The sequence below is a fragment of the Chanos chanos genome, chromosome 8 (assembly GCF_902362185.1).
Source record: "Chanos chanos chromosome 8, fChaCha1.1, whole genome shotgun sequence".
Classification (NCBI taxonomy): Eukaryota; Metazoa; Chordata; class Actinopteri; order Gonorynchiformes; family Chanidae; genus Chanos; species Chanos chanos.
Window position 1 is genome coordinate 16555050 of NC_044502.1, and position 18005 is coordinate 16573054.

At 40.6% G+C, this 18005-nt stretch overlaps 1 protein-coding gene across 1 annotated transcript in view; it reads right to left on the reverse strand.

Annotated features, from left to right (window-relative positions):
- scara5 (scavenger receptor class A, member 5 (putative)) overlaps positions 1 to 17633 on the reverse strand; it is a 39830-nt gene extending 22197 nt beyond the window's left edge. Inside the window, exons 1-2 of the mRNA XM_030782727.1 lie at positions 17522 to 17633; positions 14224 to 14355 (exon numbers count right to left, since the gene is read on the reverse strand). Coding sequence (XP_030638587.1) covers positions 14224 to 14355; positions 17522 to 17633 — 244 coding nt within the window. The remainder of the gene's footprint in view (positions 1 to 14223; positions 14356 to 17521) is intronic.
- Between the last annotated feature and the right edge of the window lie 372 nt (positions 17634 to 18005).

Consider the following 18005-nt stretch of genomic DNA (forward strand, 5'->3'; position numbering starts at 1 on the left):
CAAAAGACAAACACGTTCAGAAAAACTCAAGATGTGCCTTTGAGAAGAAAGATATTTTCATCGCTTCCTGGCAAACACAGTGAAGTTGTTTTCTTTCAATCTACCAACAAATACGCAGTCAATTTGGGCCCGCAGATAAACAGTAAAATCAAATGGCCATTTTACAATCACAACAGCCTTTGAATTAAAGCCCTTTCCTAAAAAATGTGTTTATGAAAGACGTCGGAAGCGAGAGAGAAAAAATGAAGGGTGCAACAGCCCAGAAGTGTCAAGCCAGGCTTGAATTTTTCAGAGAATACCACACCATTTTATTTTTTTTTTTGAGAAAAACAAGTCACAACTGCCTTGTCACAAATGGTTACTCACACTTTTTTGTAACAATTAATATTAATGCATTGTCTACTGCACTTCGAATATAGCCTTCTCTACCCAAATTCGATGAAGCGGCAGTGTGAGTGGTGTCTTTATGAATGGGAAAATTCCGACGAGATGACAGGACTGAGGAGAAACTAAGGAATAACTGAAGGAGTGATTAGTGAAAGGCCTTTTTTCCTGTAACACGTTTCTGTTTATTCACCAGCAGCTGCGCAGTTTTAATGGATGAATTAAAATGGTCACTAAAGTAAATTCCGGCACATTCCTCAGCTGTCGAACCCAGTCAGCCTCGGTAGGCCATGGAAAGCAGCAGATGGATTTTATCATGTACGGTGTTGACCCTTCAGGTTTCGGGCACAAAACACTACAGCTACTATACACTTATTTTGCCATGGTGGTGATATTGAGAGTTTATGCTTGTGTGTGTGTGTGTGTGTGTGTAAGAACGCAGTACTCACCATGTGAACCTAACTAAATCACTCTGTTATTCAGATCAAAAACGTTTGTTATGGTTGTTGTTTCCCGACTGAATGACTGTTGTCATAAAATAAATCAAAACAGGTTGACGTCCTTGTCACATAATTCGAGAAAGAATAGCGGGGCTGGCGCTATTCTGTGGCTCTATGACGAAGCGGCAAATGTTTCGTCCTCATGGTAATGGAACCTTCTCCACTTTGTCTGAGCTCCACTCTGAGTCTTGTTAAGAAGAAATAATAGCCTTAATGGATGGAGCCCTGTATTCACACTTAACGGCATCTGTGCTGTAGTCACCAGACTGTGGAGGGGAGGCCTGGCTCTGGGTAATATCAACTTTCATATTTTAGTTTTTTGACAGTCTTGGCTCCATCCTTTTGAGCTTAGCTATGTTGGACAAGGCAACCTGTCAACCCAAATTCATCTCAGGCTGAGTCATTTAAGATGAAAAATACTCACACTCTTGTCAACACACTCCATTCTATATGACTCATCAGCCATTTATTGAAGAGACACGAGAGAAAGAGAGATTTAAGGAAAAAAAAAAAGTTCACCTAACAAGAAGGAGACTCACTGAGGATCTGACGTCTGAGGAAGCCATTAAAACAAAACCTTGAACTTCAACATCAGCTGAATCCCCCCCCCCCCCCACTGGGGACCTGGACACTGTGTTCCTATCCAGTGTCTGTTAACACAAGGAATAGTTACAAAGCTATTTAAGTTTGCGGTTGAGGTGGTTTTTACATTATCTATGACCTTTTATTGCAAGTGGATCAGAGAAAAAAAAAGCACAAGCCGAAGTTAAAAAAAAAAAAAAAAAAAGCACAAGCCAAAGTTTAAAAAAAAGCCTTCACCAAATTTCAATAAAGTTAAATGTTCTTTTTGGCTTCACTATCTGTACCAGATCATTCTGTGGCATCTTCACAACGTTTACGTTATCTCCCATCGCTTCTTGTCCTCTCAGGGAATCTGGGAAAAAACCTGAACTGGCGCCACACAACGGAGGTCACTGTCAGACACATTTCCTTTTATGGGAACAGGTCGCTTCCATCGAGTATTTGTAACGTAATTTTTACAGCGACCACCACTGTCAAAGGAAAATATACTGGAAAGCACTCGACACATGGAGTTCACACAACTTTATGAGAATGCCACTCGTGTCAGGCTGACAGTTATTGGGTAGTTTGCATGGTTAACTCTCAGTAAACAGGAGAATGTAGAAACTGAGGCTTAAAAAACTCTGTGTACTGTTAACGTGCTCCATCATAGATGAGGGCAAAGCTACTGTCAAGATTTTGTCCATATCATAACACCTTTCTATGGTACAACCTGAAGTCACTGTGTAAGGAGAAATCCCTGCGTGCTAAACTCAGTGAAGACACTTGGGCTAGTTTTGTTTTTTAGCTGTTTTTAGCTTGTAGCACTTTCATGATGACGTGAGTGTCATCTGGAAATCATTTTCGGTCTGTGTCGGACCCTCTGACTCATACTAACATTAAACAGTGCATTAACTCTCAGCTCTGCCGACTGTAAACAGCATGAGGTGCGGTCAGCTAACATACATAACACACATTAACAACAGACGATAATGCTAACTCGGTGATAGCAGGGAAAAGGCCTTCACCTGCCACTTTTGTTCCACAATGTTCTGTTCCAAATCATACACAACACTGTCATAACCATGGATAATGGCTGTTGACAGGCTTTACGACAACTCATGAAATATGGCACAATAAAACTGTATGTCAAATACAGGACATAACTCCACAGAGATGTTACTGACATGCGAGATAATGCAGTCTTTGTAAGTGTTCCCTGCAGAAACACAGAGCTGGAAACTGAAGTCAACAACAAAAGCATTATGATTTATCTAATTCATGTCCTGACTGAGCTGCAGTGAATGGTGAGATTGTTTCGACTCTTCCATCCATCAGCGTGTTTTGTTGTTTGAAATCTTACTGTCTTCCTGTCAAATCATATTTTTTTCATTCTGACCTTATTACATCTTATGCCTGTGTCCAGTGTTCTCGGGTACCACCAAATAAACTTAGTAATAAAAATGATTGAAAGTAATGAGAATGATTATAGTGCAGCTCCTTTTAATTTACTTCCTCTTCTTCTTCTTCTTCTTCTTCTTGTTTATAGAGTTATTATTATTATTTGTTGCAGTTGTTGTTATGGACAAATCCCTCTCTAATTTTGTCATATTTTAGTTGCGGTTGTCTATCTTTTCTTTTTTTTTTTTTTTTTTTTAAATAACCGTGACTATGGGGAAAAAAAAACCAAAACGCTTTTCTGACCATCCTCCATTGACCAGTACTGGATCACAAAGAAAGACAAGGTTTGGCTACATTTCCATAGGTGGGATGAATCCTAATAAATAACATATTATCATATTTACTGTTGGTTATGCGTGCACTCCCGTGGGAATCTTCATTTGCCTCTAAGGAATTAACCCTAACCCTATATTCCCAGCAACGCTTCTTAAGTCTTTATCCTGGCTTCATTTTCAATCAAGGGCTGAAATCTCTAGCCCCCCCCCCAACACACACACACACACACACACACACACACACACACGCACACACACTCAAATTAGGCTGATATATAATCTCTCCAACTAATATTTGTGACTTTTAAAAACCTGGCTGCCAAAAAGTTTTCATTGGCTTGTGCTACATGTGAGTATGTCAAATCCATGTTGTATCTTCCTGCCTGTAATAGAATACGACAGCCAATTTTTCACAAAAACCGAAGGAAGAGCAACTGTGGGAGTGTGTTTGACCAAAGGTATTTGAGAGTGTTTGTTTTTGTGATCTGCAGACCAACTTTTTTTTATTCCTGAATTTTTTTATCTTGTTTTTTTTTTTTTTTAAATGGTCTAGATTCTTCATTTACTGCCTAGACGTCCACATGTTTGGCTCACTGCTTGCCAGTGGCAGTGTATCAGCAATGGTGTTTTTGAATGGCAATACCAAAAACCCAGCACCCCAAACAATGTCATTTAATGACATCTGTTTCTGCCGTTTCGACGGGTAGGATGTTCAGAGTGCATGAGCCTAGATCACATTGCTGTTGAGAACGGGGAGTGAAGTTTCTTAGAACATTCCAGGTTGACCGAGACGAAAGGCAAAATAGCAGGAGAGAGTCCGACCCCCCCCCCCCCCCCCTTTTTTCTTTTTTTTGTGACATGACAAAAGAGTGGCCTTTACTTCAAACAGACAACACAATACTTTTCCCATGCTGTCTGAACAAGACAAAACACTTACTTTAATTTCCTGTATCAGGGGCAACCTTTAAGCAGACAAATACCTTCACAGCCTAGCAGGATTGACTGCATAATTGTACACTTTCTCGTTTCTAAGACAAACTTCCAGACAGCCAGGAACTCAGCCAAAAGCTGATACTGCTCACAAACAGACAGAACTCTGACCTGGTCTCAGGACAGGATTCGAACCCTGGTAGTGGAGGATGTGGTATTTAAAAACACACTGTGTGAATTTTGTCTGGCTGCTGGAATGGCTATAAAAGTCAGCTTAGTTTTGTGTGAGAGAGTCTTGCTCTCTCGCTCTCTCTCTCTCTCTCTCTCTCACACCCTCTTTCTGTGCTGAATGGGATCAAAGCACACCCCATGCTGAGGGGCTGATTTGCAGGATGGAAGGATGATTTCTGGACCACATAAGGAGGTTTCAGCTGATGGCTGTGGAGATGGTGGTATGGGAATTTTTATGACAGGGAGAGAGAGGCACCTGCTCTCTTCAGTTGAAGTTCTTTGCTTTTGAAATTGAAATTCGCTCTGTTCTTGGGGGTGGATTAATTAAGGTGTTTAGTTACATGCCCTATTCATCTTACTCTTGACTGGTTCTGTCTCTCTTTTTCTATATGTCAGTATCTCTCTCTGTCTTCTTCGTAAAAAGTCAAATGGCTGGTAAACCCATTTCCTGCAACAGATATTATGTTAAATCATGTCATTGTTGATTTCAGAAATGCCTGAGAGAAGCATTAAATGAAAGAGAGAGAGAGAGAGAGAGCGAGAGAGAGGAGAATGTATTATGTAAGGACTGAAAATGACTTCATCAAACTGAATAAATGCCAGAGAGAACAAGTTTAAGAGGAGAGCAAAACCAATTTTACACACAGTGGGATTACGGTTACCATGTTGATGTCTGTGGGTTATTGTCACAACAACAAAAAACAGAACTAAATCCACTGGCATGGGATATTTGGCTTGGCTTTTTACACACTGGAGGTCAGACAAAAAACCTGGAGCAAAACAGCCTTTTGAAGTTACCCAGTGGGGTTTAGGTTTTCTTGTTTAGTGTTCTCTTAAGTTTGTTTAATTTCTCTTTGCCATGTCATATTTCTCATAAACGATGTTTGAATGTATCTAGCCCCAGCTTTCACTTATATTTTTTCTTTGTTTTCAGAGTAACATAATTTTGTAGCCTGAAACCGAAGTTTCGAACGAGGCATAAACGCAGCCCAACATGTGGTCTGTCTGGATATGTTTTGCCTAATTACCTCTGTAGTAAAACAGAGACACATTCACAGACTCAATTAAATGACCTGCTGTTCAATTTGGGAACGCTTACTTGAAGTTTCATCCCCTGCTGTGTTTTTAAATCTCTTTGCAACATGAATTGGGGTGGCTCAAAGACATTGTGCAAATGAATCCAGCTAAAGCTTTTTTTTTTCCTCGAATTTTAAGAGAACAAGAAAGGAAGAAGGAAAAGGCAACTTGACTTTTTCCTGAGTTGCCATTCATCAAGTTAAAAGGGGAAATATCTGAAAGACTTAGGAGACACAAAGTGCACAAGTGTCTTTGGTGCACTTGTAAGTGCTCAACATGTCGGGTCTTTGTCTTGGCAAGAAGAAGTAGCCATTGGCATTTTTGAGAAAGTATTTGGAATGGAACTAACCATAATTCAGAGCATTATACTTGGTAGCTTAGTATAACCTCATATCTCACGCTGTGATTGCGACGCTGAATTATTCATTTGAGAGACCGAATTAAACACTTGGGCGGCTCATTAAAGCATCAAGACCCCTTTTCAACAAGCGCAATAATTACAAAGAGCCAGACCAATTAGACTTAAAAATGTTAATTAACTCGGCCATGAATGAGAGTGTGTGTTTTAGACACGGCTGACCCCTCGCTGGGTGCATCGGAGCCCACCATCATGGACTCCATGAATTCGACTCTCTGTTTAATGAGAGGAGGAACAAAAAGAGGCTGGATGTGGCGCAAAAATGAATTAGTAAGGCCTTTCCAGAGCAAAGAGTCAAGAGCGAAAGACCACTGACCAAAGAGTTCCAAGACAAAGGGTCCAAAACGCGTTGCCCAGCAACCCTTGTTTACAGGACGGCAAATCCAAGGCTAGTGTCTAGACCCTTACCAAACCCATGGCTAGCTTTCAAAGCCGAAATTTCACATTCTCACACTTAATGGATAAATACATGACAAAATGAGGCAAAGCCTTGGCAGCCAAAAAGAGGCAGTTTTGACATGAGCTTTGTAGGCCGGGTTTAGTTGGCTTGCATCTTGTTTCAGGCCATAAATAGTTGCTTTGTACTGAATAAATGACATGTTTCGTCTATACGGTCGCTGGGCTGCTTCGTTTTTTTCTAAAGGAAATCAAACATGACCCATCTGTTTTACATTCTATGTGAATTTTGATCCCGTGTAACGAATTTGAATATATTCTACAAAACTCAAACCAGTTTTGAGAAGAAGTAACTTGAGGTTACGTTTGTACAGCTTTTCATTACTCTCTTGGATCTCGTCTGTGGCTAGTCCTCCTTTGCAACGTCACAGTTATATGGATTTAAATAATTCAGTCTAGATTTGTTTTCTGAAGGGGTTGCAGTTAACGAAAACCTTTCCTCTTCATTATGTGTCCCAAGACAGCAATCTGATCTGACAGTTTGGTGGTGATACAAGACCAGCAGTGAAGCTGGAATATGGGGAGATGCCTTTGGATTGACCCTGTTTTACCTCATGAATCCTACACACATGTACAACCCATTAAACTAGACTCACAATCCAGATTCATGGTTCATAACCAATTACAGCCAAAACACTAAATGACTCTTAAACCCATAGTTCTGTTACCAATAAGAGCTTAATGGAATCAGTTCTTGGAACCAGCCAAATCTCCATCAACAAATCACAATATACATTCAGTGTCTTTGACCAATCACAGGTGATTACCAACTACCAATCATGGCAAAACAGACTCAATCCATAACAAATCACATTCAAGTTATCACAGTGTAAATAAACAATCACAGTCGACAGAAACAGTGCCTATGACCAATTGCAAGTCAGATGATGATTAAATGACATAACTGGGGAAAAACAATTTAAGGCAAAACAAACTGTCAAATTTGCTTCCCTCAAATCCATGTGATATTGTATTATGTATAACTCATTTTCATCACCATAAGACAACTTCACAATTAGGTGGTTAAGGTGCCCTGAAATCTGAAAAATGTATCTTAAATTACTTCCCATATATCAACCATGATTTTTAATTGAAAATAAGCTTTGTAGTCCACAACAAGCCACAACAGGAGATGGATCAGACACCACAGAAAAGAAGTTGAAGACTTTAAAGACAGGTGGCAAATGTATTGAAGTTTTGTACAATGAGTGAATGAACTTATTAGAACAAAGTCACTCCACTTAAACAACCCTGCACAAGTCACAGAATGAGACCACCTGAGATTATCCAAACTAACCAATGTCCCTGTTGTTTCTCTCTCTCTCTCTCTCTCTGCAATATCCTTTTTGGAAACATAGCCATTAGAGAGCATTTTTACATGACTTAGGTCATTACCATTACTGAAAACTGTCTTGGGGGCATCAGAGAAGGCCTGAGGCAAAGAGAAAGGGTGAGGGTGTGGGAGGGGTTAGTGTAACCTGTTACTGGATCTGACTTAATTAGCTTGTGTTCAGTATCAGGACTGGAGGAATCAATCTTCAGAAATATGGAAATAAGAACCTCATTCATTCCAGTTCTGCGTATGTTGCCTTGACAACAGTTCTAAGAAGAAATTATGAGGAAAGCCAGATGTAAGGTTGAGGATATTTAAAAGAAGAAAAGAAAAGGTCTTAATTTGCAACCATCCATAAATTTTGGAGAAAGATCTGTTGTTGATGTGCTGATGTAAGGCAGAGGACTTCTTCTTCAAGGTCACCTGGAACTACTTTCAAGTGGAGGTGAAGATATAAGACCAGGTCCAGTTTCTTCTGAAACAGATCCGGCTTTGCTTTCATCCTGATTGAGAGTCAATGGAGCGAGTGACGGTTTCTGAGTCGACCCCAAGAAATGACTTTTGTTGGATTTTCTCCTGACAGTTATTTCACTTTGACATTTGCACACGGCTGACTGTGGAAACGTGCCCAAGGATGACCCAACCTTCTGTCAGGCCAGTGCTGTGAAGGAAAGTTCAGTAGTAGTCATTATTCCAGCATGGATGTACATCCAGTCTTACGAAGACTGATTAATCGAAGATGTTTATGAAAATAGATGAGTGTTTGTCTGCTTTTGCTGTTACAAGGGTGTTGTTTTGATGAAACTATTTATTCAGATGGAGGGAGGTTCACTTCACTTTAGCCTCGAGCAGAACACTGTTTTTTTGAAGAAAACACTTAATCTCATCAAAACTCCCTTCTGCTCTGATTTTTGCAGATAAACTCCAGATAACTCTTTTTGTTCTAGCTGGAAATGGCATATAAGCAAATATGAGCATTATCACACAGGTGGTATGCTGGGAAGCAAACAACACTATATAAACTGCAGGATATTGATTACAGAAATAACATCAAGTGTGGTAAGCTGAGTTAAAAACAATCTTGAGGTTTCAGGGTCATTGGCTCGTTCTTCAAAGACTGAAGCATGTGAAAATGTGTTGATTAGAAAAACATGGATTTAAAAGCTGACTGGATGGAGATTACAGTTGAATATTGTCACAGAAAAGAATGTTGACATTCTTTTATATTTCTGCTAGGAATGCTTCTCTCTCTCTCTCTTTCTTGTCTTCTGTACCAGCAGCATAACACACTCCAAACAGTAACATTAGAAGCACCTTGTGTATGTTAAGTATCGAACTAATAAAGGACGTTAGATGTTCTGGAATTTCAAAATGCACGAAAAGGTTCCATCTGGTGGAACGCATGCAAATATTCTTCAAGTAGAACTGCAATAACAGCATTGTAACTGCATCAAGAACTTTGTCTATCAAAGTCTCAGTGCAGCACTACTGACTGAAAGGTATGGTTCACATTATGTCATCATAACAGTAATGTTTTCAACTTGTTTCAGTTGCCAACACCCAATTAAGAATCCAAAAACTCCTGAAAACTCTTATATTTACTATAAAACTATTCCAGTGGAATAACCAAAAGGTATCTGGAATAGGACCAGGTTGACATAAAAATAGTCGACTTCTGCTAATTGTAGAGACATGTTAATGTTTCTACGTTTTGGCTTCAGAACCTTCTGTTAAAGGGTTAATGGTCACGGCAGTCTATCCAACCTGCCCTATCCTGAGTGTGACCCATGAGTCATTTGGATAAAAGCTTGTGTGTTAAGAAAATATTGTTTTTCATGGTTATTTAGTACATTTTTCTTACTGCAACAGATATGGGGTGAGGAACTAAACGGTTTCTGAGTCACTAGGTTTCTGAACTTTCTATAACAAAGGGCTAGGACAAAGAAGACCTTTGTGGAGAATATCAGCCTTACGTAAGCAGTGGCTGATTTTTTGCCATACTTGGCAATGTATAGGAGAAGTTTCACTCTTTTTTTTTTTCCAGCCACCTCTCTTTCTCACCGGCACAAAGCCCATCTAGGAACACTTCCCAAATGAGTCCATTACTTAGTCTCGTAAACATTAATGATGAAATCGACTGTATCTTTCCATGCTTCCCTCACAGTTTATGTAGAGGAGACAAAGAGAATCCCAAAGGTAGTTAAAAAAAATCTCCCAACACGTTGGATGAAAGGACACTTTAAAGCCTAACTGGCAGCCCGGTGTGTTAACCTCAGTCCAGGACATAGCCTGGGAGACCCCTGTCTCAAACTAACCATGGTCACAGTGGTTTACTAACCTCTTATGTACTCTCAGAATCACATGAAAACCACTCCGCGCCAGACAAATTTAAAATGTATTCAAACGGGATTCTGACTAAATTTAAAAAAAAAAAAAAAAAAAAAAAATCAAAGAAAGTTGGGGAAAAAAAGAAAACACAAAAAGTATTGCTGAGTACATTACTGAAAAGAAATAAACCCTCCATCCCCTTTAGAAAAAAAAACTCTCTAAAGTCTCACCAAAATAAGCACATAGACGAATTCCATACACTGCCATATGCAACTATCACAGTGTAATCCCATGAGCTGTGCCCTATACAACATGTTATGTCCAAAATTAATATGATAAATGATTGACGGTTAAGGGTAGGGTTAAGGATTACCATTAAGAAGTTTTTTTATGGTATCATTCGTAACGCTTCACACAAAATTGGCGTGCCATTATATGATCTCATGTCGAAAATTTGTGAGACTGAACGAGATCCATTTAAAAATACTCACCACAAAGTATCGCAAAGTGCCAGGGACAAAAAAGTTTACCTCTATCGATCATTTAACCACATGAGTTTTCATCACTCTGACCGTCTCTTGTGTTACTTACAGCCAATGTACCACTCTTGGTTGCCATGGAGATAAGTGGCTATTATGGGATAGGGTTACCACCTGATGACAGCTGGTGAAGCATTAACCTACACATGCTAACCAACTGTAGGCGTTGGATTCAGTGACTGAAGTGTGTGCGGAAAAGCATTGTGCCTTCTGGGGATGAACACAGCTTGATAGCATATTAGAGACCACTGGAAATGAAGGACAGCTGTGCTGATGCTGGGTTGGACTGTTCAGCTTTACCATTGTTTGGAATGGGATTGCATGCATGTGAGTATGTGTGTGTGTGTGTGTGCCTGCGTGTGCGGGTTTGTACAGAAATGGAGTACCAGGTCATCGCCACACTGAGTAATGGAGAAATTATTAAAGATGAAAATCTTCAGATGAAATGCACATGTAAATGCATATGCAAACACACACGCACACACACACACACACACACACACACACACACTCAAACACACACACACTCACTCACACACAGACACACACGCACACGCACACACACGCACACACACAAAAAGCACAATATATGCTCAAATTCTGATTAATGCAACTCTCTCTCTTGCTGTCTCCTTCTCTTTCTCACTTACAAGATCCTGTGTAGGTCATCTCATCCACAACCTCATAAATATCTCAGTTTGGACGCAAATGAGAAGCAAATGTGAATGAAAATGGCTTGCTGTGCACGGTCTTCAGTATGGAAAACTGGCTTCATCCAGCCAAGGTTCTGCGCCTTACAGACATGCCACATCCATCTCCCTCTCTAATGAGTCACTTATCATTACTGAGAGAGCTTTTGTGACAGCTTATTCTGTTGATCTTAAAAATTAGCTTGACGCTAACCCATAAATTGCTAATGCACAGAATGAAAGTTGCTGGGATGCTGGTCTCTGTGCTGTTCAGGGAGTCTCTTGATGAAATGTTGCCTCATTCCAACCTTACTCTTACACATCGGTATTTCGCACCTTTGCTGAAATACTCGACTCTTCTTGGCTGGAGAGTGGTCGTTATTTCTCTGTAATGACTGGTGAACAATGATGGGTGAAAGAATCTTGGTGTCACAACAAATTATATCCTGACCATGTGAAAGCAAGCCAAATAGTTCCTATCAAACTGGATGGGTCCCTCCTGTTGCCTGTTAAACACCTTAAACATGTACTGACTGTATTTTATCATTGTAAATAAAGTATAAATGAAGTTAGGCCATTCATGTATTCATGTTTGCAGCAGTTTTATGAATAGTGGTTGTTTTGGTTAATAGGATCATTTTGGAACAAGTGATGAGGTGTTTGACATAGCACAGTACAGAATCAGACTAATGTACAGATGTTTGGCTTAGCGACATGAAGAATGGAACTAACAGCCAGAAGTCAGGCGTGAACCAATTTTTTTGTGATGGAACTAGAAATGTACAAAATGCCTCCATAAAACAATTGAAAACCTTATTTAGATAGATCATTTTTGGTAAGTAGTGGTAGAATGAGCAGGATAATGTGGAACAAATGATCTTTGCATTATCCCTGGTCTGCTTTCATTCTTACTTGACTGGAAATGGTGATTTTAGAGTTTGGGACGATGTTGGTGAGATATGAAGACAAAAAATAAAAAGACAAAACTTTGACTGCTTGTATTTTACTCAGAGGCCCAGTAAAATAGGATAACTATGTCCTCCACCATACGTTTTGCTCTGTTAAACATCCTGGCCTTCAGGTTCCGGTAGCATTTTTGGGAGAAAAATGTCCAAACCAAACCCTGTCGTTCAGAATCGGAGTCTTATTCACAGGTACTCTGATGCACCAGTAACCATGCCAACCTCCCATGATTAGGATCAGAGTTTCCAGCGATTATGGCCCTGCTGGCGGACACACTGAATGAGCTGTCTTGGACATCAGTAAAGTGGAGTCAGACAACTCATGAGTTGTTCCAAGGTCTTCATGTTTTTCTTCCAAGCAGGTGTGTCTGTGCGCTTGTGTCAGCCAGTGTCATTAACAACTGCAGGTGTTTAATCCTGATCACTGTGGTTTGCTTCAACAGTAACTCCTCTCTAGCCAGATTAACAGGTACACTGGCTTTCGCTTCATGTGTGCAGACGTGATTTTATCTAATATGGAAACTTCTGAGCACAAAAATCAGATGTATTCAACTAAGCTTGACAAACAGCCTACACACCTGCACACATATAAAAACACACCAGGTTCACTAAATGCAGAATATTCCTCATGCATGCCTGTTCGGGAAAAGTTTTGACATGGCATGTCATCATTGATTAATGATACTTCCAACTGGATTGCTACGGTTCCTGCGAACCTGTTGAACGATACTTGCGAGCTGATACGGAACAAGGCGTTTACATCTCAATGGACAGGATAAGTCCCTTATCCCGCCCAACACACACCGAACGGGGGTTGAGTTTCCCCTCATCTGTAGAGGGCGGAGGGGTCGATCAGGCAGGCACGACGATGGCTGAGCGAAAGTTGGGAAACGTGGATGTGTCGCTACTCCACGCGTTGGCATGGATTTAGCCCTAAGCCCCAAAATTTCACCAGACCGTCACACGGGGCAAAGTGCCCCTGTGGGAAATATGCGCACGCCTTTTTAAATTGTACACCAATGCACATCAACTTGAGGTACAGTGGTGTTACGTCTCTCGGGGTCTCCTGTCAAAAGCGGTTCCGTACAGAAAATGGATGGCTTGGAGGTTATGACCTTAGCTTGAGCTTTAAACCAATACTGGCTTATAATTTCATCTTTTGCCAAACTTTAAATTCAGAGCTGTTTTCTGAGTTGCCCATTTCTCACAAGAAAGTTTCTTCACCTTACATTTGTGATGGTGTCAAAGTATGCTCAGGGATTAGGAGATGGAGGTAGTTTATTCAGATTATGCAGAGAGACAGGAATGAGGCAGAGAATGGCTTTGAGCAGAATGTAAAATACAACCACAGTTGAAGTCCCATGCCTAACTGTTACCGAAGCTTGATCAAAGTGTTTTTTTGGGGGTTTTTTTGTCTTTTACTGTGGTAGAAACCAAAATATTTGCCAGGAATTCATTATCTTGTGGAATCTGTGATGTAATTGGTTGCGCAGTTTGGGCTGCAAAGCCTTTCCTGCAGCCAGATGGACGCGAGATTTTGGAGTTTCAGTTCGAGATCCTTACGAGAGAGTCTGTATGCCTTGGTGTCCGATTCCATACACGCAGAGGCACAAACTACAGCACAGGGAGTGTCAACATGCTCGCCACTGCCTTAGATAAGGGAAGTTAATATGGACAAGATGCCTTGAAGCTATAAAGCACTATTTTGGGGAACCGCATTCCATTGGTCCCTCTCTCAAGAAAATCTGGTTTCTATCACCACGGGTAAGGTTTGCAGATGGGGCAGTTGGTTTGTGTGTAATAACCATAGCACAGGCCACAGCTATGACAACAGTACCATTGAAAACACAAGTGTAGAGAGAGAGGGAGAGAGAGAGAGAGAGACAGAGAGACAGAGAGAGAGAGAGAGAGAGAGAGAGAGAGAAAGAGAGAGAGAGAGAGACAGAGAGACAGAGAGAGAGAGAGAAAGAGAGAGAGAGAGAGGGAGAGAGAGAGAGAGAGAGAGAGAGAGAGAGAGAGAGAGAGAGAGACAGAGAGAGAGAGAGAGAGAGAGAGAGAGAGAGGGAGAGGGTGGCTTACCTGCAATGCAGAGACCAAAAATGCTCAGAAGGACCAGGATGTAGAGGGACACGATTGCATACTTGATGGCAGACAAGGAATTCAAATGACCACAGCATCCATCTGTCTTCCTCCTGCGTTTGGTGGAACTGACTGAATTTAAAAAGAAACAAAAGATTTTTACGAAAAGGGATAAACAAAGCAACTTTAAAGTTCTGTGTTGGCAAAGACATCACAAAGCTATGTTTTGTTGAAAATCTGCAAACAGATTCATTAGACTTATCAAAAGTTTATTTCTTGTCTACGACTTTGTTGAAGATGTTGGATAATTCGCGACTTACTCTAAAACAGATGTGTAACACGCTTCTCTTTCTCCGTTGCAAAGAAGGGGCAGGATAGCACTAAACTGTAGGGTTCTGTCCCTGCACACTCAATATTATTACAGTCATACTGCTAAACACACCACATTACACGGATGAGTTTCTTTGGTCAGGATTTATATAAAGAGGACTGCTAGAGGTGTCAGCTCAGGTACAAACGCTCTGCTTAAAACACATAGAAATGGGAGGTAATTCTGGGCATAGATAATTCAAGCACTTAGAAAACAGATTTTCTTAATATTTAATATTTTCCTAATTTCTTAACACTGTAACAGATGATCTACACACTCTGAGTGATGTGTGTTTGGAAGGACAAAATATGCGCAAGTCACGTAATCTTTTATTCTGACTCTCTGGAAAAGAATTTTCCAGCGAAAGCACATTCTAAATTCTACATAAGCGAAATTCCAAAGGTTGCATGTCCATTGTTTTCTGTTCAAAGAACAGTGCAATGACTAATGCTTTTTCATGTATTTTCAAAGTAGTTTTCAGTTTCGTATTTCATAAAATAATCTCTCTTTCCTTTGAGTGTGCTCCTGAGAGAAGGTATGAGATGGACGTGGTGCCCAGTGCACCATGGGAATCTCTCTACAGGAGGGTATTAGTGACACGGGTCCTATTCATCATATGAAATTTCTTATTGGCTGTTTCCAGGTCAAACGTGTATGACAGCAAAGTTCATCTCTCAGCATCTGGGCCAGAGGATAGAATTAATCATGCTCATAAATACCACAGAGACAGAGACAGAGAGAGGGTGGGGGGCATATAAAACAAGGAGGAGGGGAAAGATAGGCTGATATGGTGAGAGAGAGAGAGAGAGAGACAGAGAAATACAGAAAGAGATTGAAGCAGGGAGAGAGATGGAGAGGGGAGAGGGAGGAAAAAAAAGAGGCAGACCTACTTTGAGGCTTGATCCGCCATAATAGCGGGCTTTCAGCCTAAATTTCCGTTAACACATCCCTGCGTTTCTTAAAGCACATTTTCAATCGTCCCTGAATGGGCAGTGATGTCATTACCGTACGGACAGAACTCTCCTCACACGCTTTGTCTCTCCGTTAGCAATAACTCTGGGCAAAAAAAAAAAAAAGAAAAGAAAAGAAAATATCCCACAGGCTGAAGGGCCTTACCTTTACCACACAGTAAAGCAAACACAGCTGCTCCTGCATGTGCGGTTTGATAGAATGCTTGGGAAACGTTTAAGCAATTTAAAGCATCTCTGCACATTTCAGCAGAGACGGAAGAACGTTCTGGAAACGACGCTCTTCAGAGGCTCCCTAAGTCTGAGGAGCAGTTGCCCTTAATTTAAGAAAATACTGTTTGAATCAAGAAAACATGCAAATTACACAAATCCATATGCTTCCTATTTACATGTAATGAACTGAACTTGGTCCTAAAGTCAAACAGGCCCAAAAGACAGTCTTTTTTTTTTTTTTTTTTAAGGAAATAAATGCTTTGTCAAAGAGTGTAAACTTTGGACTTGGATGTTGCTAAGCCTGGCTTGTGTGACGTGTGATTTATGTCGAACACATTTGGGCTCTGATAAACTTGGCCTTCCCTGCCAGCTCAAATCTTGCCAGCTTCCATCAATGGGAACTTGGACGTAAACAAGCATATTAAAACTTCCAACGACCGGGTGCTTGGGAATGATTTACACCTCGATGCTGTCATGTGTATCAGATTTCAGCCCGTGCTTTCCGCAGAATCAGGTCCCCGTTATAATATTTACATCTCTCCGGCATTCGCATGGGGCAGTAAATAGCACTTGACATTGAGTTCTCTATTTATGCAGCAAAGGGAGGTCTCCATTCAGTAATCCGACTCAAATTTCTACAGCCCTGAACACAGAGAATACATGTTTTACTGAGATATTATTAAACCATTTACAATGAGATGACTGCGGTTATAATCTCTGTGAGAAAAAGAGAGAGAGAGAGAGAGAAAGAGAGAGAGAGAGTGAAGGGGAGGACCTAAAGAAAGAGGGAGAGTGTGAAGGGAGCAGTGAAAGAGAGAGAGAGAGTGAGAAGGAGAAAGAGAGAACATTCAACTCATAAAAAGCATATTAGTTTCATTATTTAAAAGTACAAAATCAAAGCTCATAACTGTCACTTTAACAGTTTGTCCCTGTTTTTCCAGCGCACTGGAGGTCTGGAACGGACAAAAAAGAAACGTTCCAGCCAATAAATGTGTTGGTCCTGTTGAAATAAAACAGTCTTGTTTTATTTTCACAGCGCGTCTTCTGACCTCTTTAACCTTTTTCTGAAGAGACATAAGGTGTTGCGTCTCCTGTACTGACATTTAGCTATGTAAACGCCACATTACGGATAGAATGAGTACCAGGCTAAAGTCGACGTCGCCTAACATCAGTGAAAACTTTACGCCCTCATTTGTCCTTTAGTTACTTTTTCTGAGAAAAATACTCATCAAAGGATTCTACAGCGAAGCAGCATCTGCTGATGTCAAGCTGTCTTGTCTATTGAGAAAGTTATTTGGCGAATAAATAAATTTGGTTCCAAATGTATGACAGAATCCCACAAATGTTTCAAAATCTGGACTTGCCACAGACTCATCGAGTGGAAATAAGAAAAGACCGGTGAATTGGGATGATGTTTTAGGAGACAGTGAATAAACATTGGTCTTTGAGAGGAGCTGATCAGATTTGAGGGGATTTTTCAGGGCTTTGGTAATGATGATTGTACATTTCAACCGCAAAAGAAATAAGTGAGCTGTTTTCTACAAAGGCTGTTTTGGAAGTTTCTTCACAGCTGTTTGGGATTCTGTCTTAATAATCTGATAAAAGAAACACAAAAGTATTCAACTCCTCTGTTCTGCTCGAATTTTCCAATGCAAAATTAATCAAGAGTTTCCACTGAGGTTTAAATAAGGCAAGGCAAAACACTGAATCAAACAGAACCAACTCCTAAATGGGATTTTCCACCTACCATCCTCGCAAAGGTTGAGTTTGGACAGGTTCCGTCCATCATAGCCCTCCTCATAGAAGGAACCATTCTCCTGCTCCTCATACGTGGTCAGGTACATCGCCTTGTTCTCCATTCAGAACCTGCATGAGAACAACAAGATATACAGAACTTTACGCGAAAACCTGGAAAAGAACTCGAGAACCTCTGCTCCCATGACATGACAGACCAGAGTGAAAGCAAAAACAGGCACGTTCAAACATACGTTGGCCTCTCTCTTTCACGTCCAGTAATGACTCCAGAGATGCATTCTGATGTGAAAGTTCGATTCCAGTTTGGAGCCAAGTCTTTGAATGCAATGATGTATGCACATTGAGAATGTAGAACTTTTGCCATGCTAACCACACTGCTTTCAATGCACTTAGAGTAATTACAATCAGACCTTAGCAGTTTGGCATTGGTTGGCATTTCAATGCGAGAACACAGGGCTCTACGACTTCACTGCTCA